A 12,619-nucleotide genomic window follows, 5' to 3' on the forward strand; every position below is an offset into this window, starting at 1 on the left:
AATGTCTGTGTGCCTTCAAGTCTCAAAGCCAGTTACTGACAGCCTGAGTTTGAACCCAGGCTTTCTGCCTCCCTCCATCAAGTTACTTAATATGCCTGAAACCCAGTAACTTTATCTCTGAAATGATCATTGGATTATACAGTGTTAAGTTGAAGACAGAGAAGACATGAACCTAAAGGAGTCCATGCCAGCTTTGCCTTTCCAGGGAAATGACGTCTCACTTTCAGAGCAGGCACTGAAAGAGTATTTTCCAAAGAAAGCTGTCTCTGGCTTATACTACTCCTTTTGAAAGAATGACTCGCTGACAGTGTTTAGTATCAAATCTAGTTTTAATTTCTATAACGAGTCTTTCTACCCTCCTACCCATATCACCCTGTTGTACCCAGAATAATGGTGAGAGTGATGGCCTCTCTTCCCCTGGAGCCTGAGATACTGGCAGTAGTAGCCAGCCCTACTGAGAGGCCTTAGAGGAAAAGGCAGGGATGATGGGTGCCCTGCAGCTGCAGGAGGAGCCTCACCTCTGGTAGGGATAGGGTGGGATGAGGACAGGGAAGGACTCAGAGAAAAAGGGTATAGGAGACCCCCTGACTGCAGTAGTTCCCTGTTTGAAGGCAGAAAATAGGAGTCCAAGAACAAAGGTTGTCTTTTAAATAGAGCTTAGGGTGGGGAGCTGGGACCTTATTAGTGACTGATAATTTCCAGTGCCACCTGGGCTAGGGAAAAGGAGCATAAAAGGGAAGCCAAAGGTTCAGTGCTAGCCACAGCAGACCCCTCTTTTCTCCTAGCCCCATGCAGGTAAAAGGCCACCAGGTAGGAGAGGATGCTCTGGAGCCTGCACTCTTCATTCAGCCTTCTTGGGCACTCGGCCCATCTTGGTACAGATGTTTCGTAGGACGAAGAACGCAGCTGTGCTGGCTGCACAGATCACTTCAGCCACCCAGAAGGCTGTGCTCCAGCTGTAGTGCTTGGCAATGGAGCTGAAGGGCAAGCCAGCCAGAAAGCCACCCACTGCCAGGGAGGAGGGAAGAGCCAGAGTCATTTGTGAGACTAGAGCCAGTGGGGCCTAGCCCAGCCTCTAACTGGCCTATGTGGTGGTGACGTAGAGACTAGGTATCACTTACCATTGGCCATCAGTCCCACAATGGCATGGGAGGTGCCGCACAAGTTGGGAGGGGCACTCTCGTTGGCTATAACTCCAAACAAGGCAATGGGACCATAAGAAGAGAAACCAAACAGAGCTCCTAACACCAGGATCCAGAGCTGCAAGGGCAGTGCAAGGTAGCATTCAGTCAGAGAAAGCTTACCTACTTTTCCCACCACAGGAGAGAGGAGTGCTTGGTCCCCAGGAACAAATAATTGTAGTAAGGAGGCAGTGACTCCCTCATCCCACTTCCCAATACAATTGACAGTGCAGAGCTGGAGGAGTGGGTTCCACACTGAGCCAACCCAGGGGCATGTATGGGTACGTGAAGGAGGTACAGAAATCATCCCTCCAAATTAGATGCTGTCTCTTCCCAATGTATGCAAACTGGATTGACTAGGGGTAAGGCAGAACAGGTAGGACAAAGGAGAGAGAGAAACCAGAGATAAAGATGAGGCACCTCATGTTCCTTAAAGCCTGTGAGCTCAGCAAGAGGGTGAAGAGCCAGAGTCCAGAAAGCAATATCCTAGAGGAGCACAGAGAAAGAGAAAAAACCGGAGTTGAGGAGGGGCACCGAAGTACAGAGGAAAGGAAGCGAGGTACAAACAGAACTGAAAAGGAAAACTGAGAGGCAAAGAAAGTTGGGCCAGGCTGCAGCCAGGGAAGAGATTGAGTCAGTGGCCTTTGCTTTCTCAAATTCTGTGTGTCTGCCCTGGGCCAGGCCCTCCTTATTTACCTTGGGGGAGTCACTGGTCACAGTTACCCGGAAAAGGTACATGGACATTGTCATGCCAGCCATCATGAGCAGCAACAGGCCATGGCGAGGGTTCCCGTAGGTAGATAGCCCTGCCTGTGGAGACAGTCCCAGCAAAGTCAGGCCCTAATAGCACCCCTGGACTCTGACATAGCAGGCCTCTCCTGACAGGTCTTTGGCAATCCCATCACAGTTCTTGGCCTGGGTGGCTCTGGGAAGCCCTGAGACCTGCTCATTGTGTTCTGAGACCAAACTCCACAATATCCCTCCATTTGAAGCAGGCTCAGGACACATTCTGGCAACTGCACTGTCCCTCCCCAGCCCCAGGGACAGTTTTCCTGGGGCTGCAGAGAAGCCCACTGCTAAGCCAAGAAATTCTGACATCACCTTGACATCAGTTAAAACCCTTTTCCCAAGAGCCTTATCTCCACATCCCTAGTAAAGATAGCCTAAACTCATTCCTACCTTACCCTGCCTAGGCCAGGATATGCCAACCTGCCTGTAACCCAGGGCTCCCACCTATCTGGTGTCTGTCCCAGTCATGCTGGTAAAAATTAAATGGATCCTCCTTCCTGTCCTTTCTGCCCACTCACCTTTGCCATGGCCTGGTCTGACAGGTAGCCAGCTGCAATACTGCCTACAAGGCCTCCAACCTCCACGGCACTCATGTAGGAGCTACCTGCAGTGGGAGTTGTGGAAAGGGGAAAGGAAGGTTGGAAGGGTGTTATACATGGGGATTGTCCCAGATTGGCTTAAACCCAAAGAGGTACAGGGTCCCCAAGGATGACTGCTACAGCTGCATGAGCAGTGCCCAGCCTCAGGGACAGAAAAGGGGATAAAGAGAAGTTAGGCCTGAATTTCCCATCCCCTGCATTAGTTTCTGCTCTCTATGCCCACCTTTGTCCCAATACACATCTTACCCACGAGGGCTGACTGTCCTTTCTCCTGGATAAGGAAGAACTGGCCCCAGTCAGTACAGCAAGTCTTTACTCCAAACACCACAAGGTAGCCAGTGGAGAGCACCCACAGGTAAGGGGACAGCAGCAGCTCCTGTAAGGTGCTGTCTTCCTTCAAGGAGCCTGGGATGGGAAGTCAGGCCTGAGGCTCTGCTTCTGCTGCCCTACCCTCTTTGAGCCCCCACCACTCATTAACCAGCCACAGAACAGAGTCCATCCACATAGCCAAGAATCAGCAGGAAGGTACCCCTCATCCACTGCTCTGCCCTCTCCCCTCACTGAAAGCCTAAACAAATGAGATACTGATGTTGAGGGTGGATGGAGGAATGCCCACAAGCCACTTAAGTTTAGGATGCTGTCCAGGACAGAGAAGCCTGGATCTGAGAAGGGACCAAGGCATAATATGAATCAGCATTTGTTGGCTCTGCCACTTGTCTGGTACTTAACTGCCTCTTGGGATGGAGTTTTATCTACTCCCCACCCATTCTCCGTCACCATTCCAACCCCTGCATCCATTGCTAGCACAGGGCCAGGCATAACAGCCGGTCCTCAATGAAAGTCTGCCAAATGAATGATGAAAGCTGTCAAGGGGTCGGCTTGTGTGGGTGCTCACCCTTCTTGCCCTTGGAGGGGGTGGGGTCCAGGTTGCAGAGTCCAACATCAGCAGGTTCATTGCGGATGAGCAGGAGACAGAGGAAGGAGACAGCCGCACACAGGGCCCCAGACAGGGCCAGGGTGCTGCGCCAGCTATATCTCTGAGCAAGGAGGGTTGCCAGGATAGGGCCCAGCCCTCCAGCCAGGTTCATGCTGGTTGACAGGATGGCCCACCAAGTGCCAAATTGAGATGGCTCAAACCACTGTGGGGCAGAGGGGGACAGAGTAGGTGCCCAGCCTACAGTACATGCTGAAGGAGGGGATCAAGTGGGGCAGACCCAGAAGCTCACATTACAGGGATGAGGAAGAGGGTGCTTCTAATTGGCAGGGCCATTTCCCTCATCTGCCACCTGATCCCACCATGTTCAGGCTCCTAAAATATCTTGGCAAGCAATAGGAGCCAGACTGAAACTCCTAAGGAAACAGCTCTGGGTTGGGGGTGGAGGTGCCGGTGCTCCCACATGCTCTTCAGGTATCCTCTAGGCCAATTTAAACAGGCCTCTTGGAAGCATACACTCACCTTTCTCAGGACCTTCCCACATGGGGGCCAGCCCAGCCCCTGTGCCAGGCCATTGAGGAACCAGAGAGCAGCGAAGACAGGCACTGTAGAACTCCAGGAAAAGACTACATTGACCAGGCCAACCAGGAGCAGCCCAGAGGAGAAGAGCCAGCGAGCACTCATTTGGTCAGACAGTACCCCACTCACAAACTTGCTAATGGCATAGGCTGCCGACTGGCTGCTGGTGATGAGCCCTGCAGGGGACAGGAGCAGGGAACAGAACACCTGGGGTTTAGGGGCCAGGGCAGAGGCACAGGAGGGGTGGGAGACACATGGGATCAGGTGGGAAAAGGTGCTGGGCAGGGGGAGACAGCCTCTTTCCAAGAGGAGCAGGAGGACCTGTGCTGCAATCCGGAAACTTGTGCATGGACCCTGCTACTCCTCCTGACTTACCATCAGCCCTAGCCCCAGGCTGACCCATGATTTTTCAGCCTCTTGGAGAATTCAGCTGCAGCTGTCAGGAAGCAAGAAGAGGGCAGGAAAGGGCAGCACCCCTCCCCGGGATTTATATATGACTGATTTCCCCTTACTCTGGATGCCAGCCCTGGGCCTCTGGCAGTTCTGTTGCCCCATCTTTGAACATGGGGCTAAGGGCTTAGAATTGGAGTCAGGGACCTTATTCCTTCTGAAAGGAAACCAGCTAGGCCACATGAAGTCATTGTGCCAACTCCTCAGTGCTCACAATGTCAGTGGCCAGCAAGCACCCTGAGATCTTAGTGTGCACCCACACAGATACGGAAACTCAAAAGTCCCTAAACACACTCAACATACACAGCGTCTATAGGGGTACATGTGGGCCACAGACACACACACATTAAATAAGTAGCCCACCTCAGACATGTGTGGATCGTACTCAGCCCCCTTCTACCAACCCACGTACATGGACCTCAGAGCTTCTTTATCTGGCATATGGAGACTGTCCCCTAGCCCCTGCTGTGCAGATACTCCACATAAATTACATGGCTGTACACACCACACTGCCACACTCATCCCGTCCTACTGGTTCTGTGTCCCTTGGCCCACCACCCTGCTCTTTTAGGGCTCACCCAAGTCATCCTTGTCCAAAGGGATCTCCTCTACCAACGATGGCATGACAAAGGAGAAGGTCTTGCGGTTGAAGTAATACAGGCTGTACCCTCCAAACATTGCCAAGAAGATCACAGTGCGATAATAACCATAGCCTTGGGCCGCCATGGTGGGAGCCAGCAAGCCCTACTGGCCAGGACTCCGAGTCTCTGACCACAGCTCCTGCCTGCTGCTCTTTCAATGTGCAGATCTGCTGAGGTAGGCTTTTTCTGCTCCCTCCTCCACCCAGACTCCCAGGCTCCCTTTATAGCCACCTTCTGGACAATCATTAAGCCTGGGACAGCTCCTAGGGAACCTGGTGTCCTAAGGGAGACAAAAAAAATAAATAAATAAACAGGTTAATGACCACCAAGCTGTGGGGGCTGGAGGGAGCCCCACAGGGAGCAGTGCCTATGAGCCAGGCCAGCACCCTGTGTCCCCATTTCTACCTTTCTACCTTTCCCAGCTCTCCCTTGTTCCTCAGCCTGTGAAATTGGCTGTGATTAAAGGCTCAACCTAATTACTTTTGTCTACCTGAGCCCAGGGGAGGCAAGGGTGGGATGAATTAGAGCGGCCCTCTCTAGTCCTGCTCCCTCAGTCACTACCTTCTCATTCATTCAACAAAGGTTTATTGAGGGTTTACCTGTTGTCAGGCACTGCAGTAGGCGTTGGGTTAGTTTCTACACACACACTCAATCAGACATACACTTCCAACACCACCACCTCCAAGTTTTCTAGAATAGACCTCAAGCCCTGTAACTCCCAATGCTTAGCACCCATAGGGGTCTAACATTTTATTGATAGTTGTAGAGTTGTAAGCAAGGAGGAACTTCCTAGTTCAGGACACGTTGTCATACCAAAAGCCCTACTAGGGCGTTGGGGTCATGGTAGGATCACTCAGCTGCCTCTGGCCCCCTTTACGCTCTGACACAGTGCGGGTTACCGTCTGGTTGGTGGGGGACTGCAGGGTGGGTGACTAAACCGCCTGTGAGCAAGCCGGCTCATCCACAGACTTCAGGTGGGAGTGGCTAACAGCCCGCTTCCCAGGGCCCCGGCAACCTGCCACCCCGGCTTTTCCGCTCAGCTGGAAAAGCAACTGGAGCAGAAGGAGTAGGCGCAAGCAGGGCAAAGACCACACATTGTCTCTCGGAGGCCCGGCTTGGGGCACCCCGTGGCGAGAATGGGGAGGAGGGAGAGAGGCGGTAGGCTCTTGGCACCTGCCCAGCCCCTTGACCTTAAGCTACCCAGCACTTCAGACACTGACTCCGAGAGGATCGGGCCAAGTGCAGGAGCTGGAGAGATGAGGAGACACAGGACTGAGATGACATAAAGGAGCAGGCGTGTGCTGGTCACGAGCAGCCCGTCGTCAGTCCTCAGACCCAAGAACTGTCCCCCCCACCCCAGCCACAGGAACACCTCCGGGTTGTAACGGAAGTTGGGACAACCTTTGTTGGGGTTCACCAAAGGAACCCCAAGCCCTGAGACTCCCCCTCTAGCCACACCCTCAGGAGATGCCCCTCCCCTGCACACCACCTCCTACCTGAGCTGGGGCACGAGCCACGAGAGTGGGGGGGGGGGGGGGACAGGGCCGGGGCAGTTTGCGCCTGCGCCCTGGGTGGGGCGGGGCCTCAGCCTGAGTCTCCGCCTTTCCAAGGGTTTTAGGTTAACCCTCCAAGTAACTCTGGTCCTTGGGCGAGGACGGCACCGTTAGGGGCTGGGCTCTTATGTCCCTCTTTTAACTGATAGCCTTCACTAAATCTTTTTTTAGTGAGTGCCTCCCACTACCAATCACTGCTCCCAAGTTGTTCATGGTCTGGGAAAGATTTGGGAAAGGTAGAACACAGTATTTTCTGTAAGAAATTAATGTAGTCTTCTATAAACATAATTTGAACATTTAACTTGTGGTCGGGCTGTTGGAGACAGAGTAAAAAAAAAAAAAATAGAAGAAGCATTTAAAGTACCCAGAGTAAACCTTACATTCTAATCATGGGCCCACCCAATTCTAAGAGTGTGACCTTGGGTCATCTCTATGGGCCCCAATTTCTTATCAGACTCACAGGTTCGTTGTCAAGACTCAATAGAAGATTTAGATAAGAGTTCAGAAAATGTATATATTCACTTTCACAGAACCCGCTGGAGAACTGCTGAAATAATTCTAAGTGCACCAAAGTTGAAAGCAAAGTGAGAAGGTGATCAGGGAAGGGAGGAGGAGGTGGAGGTGAGATAAAATGGAACAATTTGTGGCTGAACTTTTTTTTTAATAATAATAATATATTTATTTATTTATTTAATATATTTATTGATTATGCTATTACAGTTGTCCCATTTCCCGTCCCCCTCTCTCCACTACATCCTGCCCACCCCCTCCCTCCCACATTCCCCCCCTATAGTTCATGTCCATGGCTCATAAGTTCTTTGGCTTCTACATTTCCTACACTATTCTTACCCTCCCCCTGTCTATTTTCCACCTATCATCTATGCTTATTCTCTGTACCTTTCCCCCCCTCCCCCTCCCACTCCCCTATTGACAACCCTCCATGTGATCGCCATCTCTATAGTTCTGTTCCTATTCTAGTTGTTTGCCTAGGTTGCTCTTGTTTTTGTTTTAGGTGTGGTCGTTAATTGCCGGGGTCCAGCCGCAGCAGGGTCCAGGGGTTCCTGAAAGGTGGGTAAGGCAAAGGCAATGGGAGACAGACGACATCACACCTCAGAGGACAGTGAAGCTCTGTTCTGTTTATTGCAAGTACAAATGGATTTTTATATTTTCCTTTTTGGCATAGATTAACATTTGCAAGTGTATAACATGATCAGTTAAGCAGAAACATCAATACAAAGGTAACCATGAAAAGTACGAAAGTTTCCACGGATATAATTATATTAAACAAAGATTGTTTTGACCAAAGTTTCCATAGATTCAGTTATAGTGAACAAAGATTATTTTAACTAGGAGAGTTATAAATCAGACAATTAGACATTTTCAGAAATTGTTCATAGGGCAAAAGTATATGGTAGATTGAGCAGAGGCAATAAGGCCTTTGTGATATCTAACTTAGCTATCTTTTCTGTCTAAAATGTTTCTCTGTGTACTATAAACTTTAACTTCATAGTAACTGTTTCTATATGCTTAATAACTAACCAGCTTTTCTTATTTCTATGGCTGTCTAATTGATATATATTCTTATTTAAGGTAAAGGAGGGGCTGTTCTCCACCAACTTTTAGACATTCAGGGGCTATTTCATTAGAGGGGATTATTTCTTACTCAGGTTTATAAACACATTGTTTAAACAATTTTGGGCATGATTCAGTAGTCTGGGGAGAATTAGTTGTCCCTTCAGAAGTTCCCTCAAGGTTCGAGCCTCTTTCTCCTCATGGGAATCAAGGTTCAAAGTAAGACCATGAATAATATCAACAAGGAAGTTACTAAAAGCAATCCCAGGAAAATTACCGCCCCCCTTTGTATGCCACGTTCTGCTCCAGAAAGATGGATTCCTTGAATTCCTTCTTTCCATGTCCGGACCTTGTCAGACAACATGGTTGGAAGAGGACGTGGCAGTTAATAACTGTGAGTTTGCTGTCATTTTTACTGTTCATATTTTTTACCTTCTTTTTCTTAGATAAGTCCCTTTAACATTTCATATAATAATGGCTTGGTGATGATGAACTCCTTTAACTTGACCTTATCTGAGAAGCACTTTATCTGCCCTTCCATTCTAAATGATAGCTTTGCTGGATAGAACAATCTTGGATGTAGGTCCTTGCCTTTCATGACTTGGAATACTTCATTCCAGCCCCTTCTTGCCTGTAAGGTCTCCTTGGAGAAATCATCTGACAGTCTTATGGGAAGTCCTTTGTAGGTAACTGTGTTCTTTTCTCTTGCTGCTTCTAAGAGTCTCCTTCTGTTTCATCTTGGATAATGTAATTATGATGTGCCTTGGTGTGTTCCTCCTTGGGTCCAGCTTCTTTGGGACTCTCTGAGCTTCCTGGACTTCCTGGAAGTCTATTTCCTTTGCCAGACTGGGGAAGTTCTCCTTCATTATTCGTTCAAATAAGTTTTCAATTTTTTGTTCTTCCTCTTCTCCTTCTGGCACCCATATAATTCGGATGTTGGAACATTTCAAGATGTCCTGGAGGTTCCTAAGCCTCTCCTCATTTTTCTGAATTCTCGTTGCTTCATTCTTTTCTGGTTGGATGTTTCTTTCTTCCTTCTGGTCCACACCGTTGATTTGAGTCCCAGTTTCCTTCCCATCACTATTGGTTCCCTGTACATTTTCCTTTGTTTCTCTTAGCATAGGCTTCATTTTTTCATCTGGTTTTCGAACAGATTCAACCAATTCTGTGAGCGTCTTGATAATCAGTGTTTTGAACTGTGCATCCGATAGGTTGGCTATCTCTTCCTCGCTTAGTTGTATTTTTTCTGGAGCTTTGAAGTGTTCTGTCATTTGGGCCTTTTTTTTTTTTTTTTGGTCTTGGTGCATCTGTTACTTAAAGGGGCGGAGCCTTAGGTGTTGTGGGGGGTAACGCTGGTTGCTGTGACGCTGTACGTTGGGGAGGGGCTGAGAGGGAGCAATGGCGCCCACTCCACTCTCCACCAGACCTCAGTCTTTCACTCCGCTACCCACAATCAAACTGGGCCCCTCTGGTGCTGGTTCCCGAGTGGGTGGGTTTGTGCACGCCCTAGGCCCCTGTGGGTCTCTCCAACGACCTCTCCTGTGAGGCTGGGAGTCTCTCCTGCTGCCGCCCCAACCCCCACGGGCATTTTCATTCAGAGGTTTGAGGCTTTATTTCCCCGCGCTGGAGCCCTGGGTTGCGCTGTCTGCTTTGCTCCCCGCCGTTTGTCCGGTTTATCTATGCGCGAATGTGGGGCCACAGGGTGCTACCCGCCACTCTGCCTGCCCTGTTCTCCGCCACTCTGAGTCCGGCCCTCTCGGTTTATCTGCGTGAATGTGGGGCCGCAGGGTCTGCCAGTGGTCAGACTGCCTGCCCCGTTCATCCCACACTCTGCCAGTCTCGGTCCCGCCATGGCAACACAAGTCCTCCCTGCCCCGGCTGCCCATCTCCGCCCCTCCTACCAGTCTGGATGAATGTTTATTTTTTATTTCCTTGGTGTCGGACTTCCTTGTCATTCAATTTTCTGTCAGTTCTGGTTGTGTGAGGAGGCGCAGTGTGTCTACCTACGCCACCATCTTGGTTCCCGACTCGTGGCTGAACTTTATAATTCAAAAGGTATCTACTGAACAGAGCACCCTGTGTATCAGGCACTGCACTTTCATGGAGGTAGATCAGAGAACCAGGAAAATGAGTTTCTCCAAAACCAAGTCAGACCAAAGAATTTCTACTTTACCTAACAGACAGCCATTTAAGTTTTTTTTTAAGTATATAATATACATACAGTAAAATACAAAATATGCATTTTGTATTTTTATACACTTAAGGCACAAACTTTAAGTGTACAGCTCAATGATTTTTTTTAAACTTATGTTAATACTGCTATGACCACCACCCAGATTAAGTTAACTTTCCTACAATTTTATTTTGGAAATTTTCAAACCTATAGAAAATTTACAAGAATACTCTTCACCTCTTTTTAAATTTTTTTACAATTCTCATCTGAGGATATGTTTCTTGATATTTTAGAGAGAGATGAAGGGAGAGAGAGAAAAACAAAATCAATTGGTTGCCTTCTGTATGAACCCCAATTGGGGATTGATCCTGCAGCCTAGGTATGTGCCCTGATTGGGAATTGAACCTGAAACCTTTTGGTGTATGAGACAATGCTCCAATCAACTGAGCGACCTCACCAGGGCTTCACTTCTTAAATGTTAATATTTTGCTGTTTTCCTAATATCTCTGTATAAATATACATTTTTTTCTTGTTAAACCATTTGAAAGTTAGTTGCAGATATTGTGAAAATTCACCCCCTATATATTTTGGCCTGTATTACCCCAAGACCAAGGATATTCTTCTACATAACCACAGTACAATTCTCACATTCAAGAAATGTATTTGTTAATATATAATTCATATTTAATGGCTACAATTATTTCAAAGATGTCTTTTAGAGCTTACTAAGAATTCAGAATCCAATCAAGGATATACATTGTATGCAGTTATCATAATTATTTACTCTCTTATAATCCCATTTTGAAATCTTTTTAAAAATATTTTTTAAAGATTTTGTTTATTTATTTTTGCAGAGAAGGGAGGGGAGGGAGAAAGAGAGGGAGAGAAATATCAATGTGTAGTTGCCTTTCACATACCCCCTACTGGGCACCTGGCCCACAACCCAGGCATGCGCCCTGGCTGAGAATCAAACCAGCAACCCTTTGGTTTGCAGGCTGACACTCATTCCACTGAGGACTCCCTAGCAGTAATTATAGTTTTGGGGCCCCCGAATGGAAATGCTGAATGCCCTCACCATTCTCTTCAGCCTGCAATCGACCACCAGCAAGGGCCCATTTTAAAATCTCATGAGGACTTCTAGAATGTCACTGAAGAGAAGGTTGAGGAGGTTCAGCATTTCCAGTTGGGATCCCCAAAACTATAATTGCTGCCAGGGAGTCCCATTCACACAGGGGTAAAGCATTCAGTCTCCCCAGACAATGATATTGGATATAGTAATTGGGAGGCAGCAGATTTAGGGCAAGAAGACAAAATTAATAAAGAATTGGAGTCTGAATATCAGGAAATTATGGATAGCAAATTATCAGAAAAATAGCAACAATATTATAGACTTGGTTTCAATGAGGTAGAAGACCATGATGAAGAAAGTGGTGTGGCTGCAGATGATGATGATGATTCACTTAGTCCTGAAAGTTCAGATGACTCTGAAAGTGATTCACAGTAAGAGAAGAAGAATCTGCTGAAGAACTCCAGGCTACTGAGCACCCTGATAAAGTAGAGGATCTCCAAACAAACAAAAAGATGTAAAAAGCAACTACCAAGTGATGTTTGTTAAAAGCAGTGATTCATAACTCCTTCTTAGTCTTTGTATTAAAAGTAAGCCTGCCCTGACTGGTGTGGCTCAGAGGGTTGGACATTGTTCCACAAACTGAAAGGTTGCCCCTTCAGTTTCCTGTCAGGGCACATGCATGTATTGTGGGCCAGGTTCCCCACTTGTGGGTACATGTGGAGAAGCAAACAATTAATGTTTCTTTCTCACATTGATGTTTTTCTCCCTTTCTTTCTCCCTCCCTTCCCCTTTTTCTAAAAATAAATAAATAATAATAAATAAATAAACCTAACTGTGGCCCCGGCCAGGTAGCTCCATGTGTTAGAGCATGGTCCTGATATGCCAAGGTTTTGATCCATGGTCAGGGAGCATATACAAATTAACCAATTAATGCATAAATAAATGAAACAACAAATCGATGTTTCCCTCTCTCTCCCTCTTCCTCTAAAATCAATTTTTTAAAAAAATTATTTATTTATTTTTTTAGAGAGAGGGGAAAGGAGGGAGAAAGAGAAGGTGAGAAACATCAATGTGTGGTT

General features: G+C 47.7%; 1 protein-coding gene and 1 pseudogene across 2 annotated transcripts; one reads left to right on the plus strand and one right to left on the minus strand.

Moving 5' to 3' along the window:
* Positions 1-313: 313 nt before the first annotated feature.
* On the minus strand, positions 314-6,692 carry SLC37A4 (solute carrier family 37 member 4). Of its 2 annotated transcripts, XM_053923866.1 has the most exons (10): positions 6,670-6,692; positions 5,111-5,453; positions 4,026-4,258; positions 3,465-3,708; positions 2,816-2,974; positions 2,489-2,574; positions 1,878-1,991; positions 1,602-1,667; positions 1,122-1,260; positions 314-1,008 (listed from the first exon to the last, which is right to left on the minus strand). In XM_053923866.1, exons 2-10 carry the CDS (start codon positions 5,256-5,258, stop codon positions 842-844), a joined length of 1,356 nt encoding a protein of 451 aa, XP_053779841.1. In that variant the 5' UTR covers positions 5,259-5,453; positions 6,670-6,692; the 3' UTR covers positions 314-841. The 2 variants fall into 2 exon arrangements, with proteins under 2 accessions (XP_053779841.1, XP_071077600.1); XM_071221499.1 differs by lacking the exon at positions 1,602-1,667 and having other exon boundaries at positions 6,670-6,690.
* On the plus strand, positions 5,257-12,102 carry LOC112314222 (small acidic protein pseudogene; annotated as a pseudogene).
* Positions 12,103-12,619: the final 517 nt, after the last annotated feature.

This window comes from Desmodus rotundus, chromosome 5 (assembly GCF_022682495.2).
Source record: "Desmodus rotundus isolate HL8 chromosome 5, HLdesRot8A.1, whole genome shotgun sequence".
Taxonomy (NCBI): domain Eukaryota; kingdom Metazoa; phylum Chordata; class Mammalia; order Chiroptera; family Phyllostomidae; genus Desmodus; species Desmodus rotundus.

Coding starts and splice junctions, on each gene's coding strand:
- SLC37A4 (XM_053923866.1), bottom strand. CDS start 5,258: ATGGCGGCCCAAGGCTATGGTTATTATCGCACTGTGATCTTCTTGGCA. Junction 2,975..3,464: donor CCCCTCCAAGGGCAAGAAGG/GTGAGCACCCAC, acceptor TTCCCATCCCAG/GCTCCTTGAAGGAAGACAGC. Junction 1,992..2,488: donor CAGACCAGGCCATGGCAAAG/GTGAGTGGGCAG, acceptor CTGTCTCCACAG/GCAGGGCTATCTACCTACGG.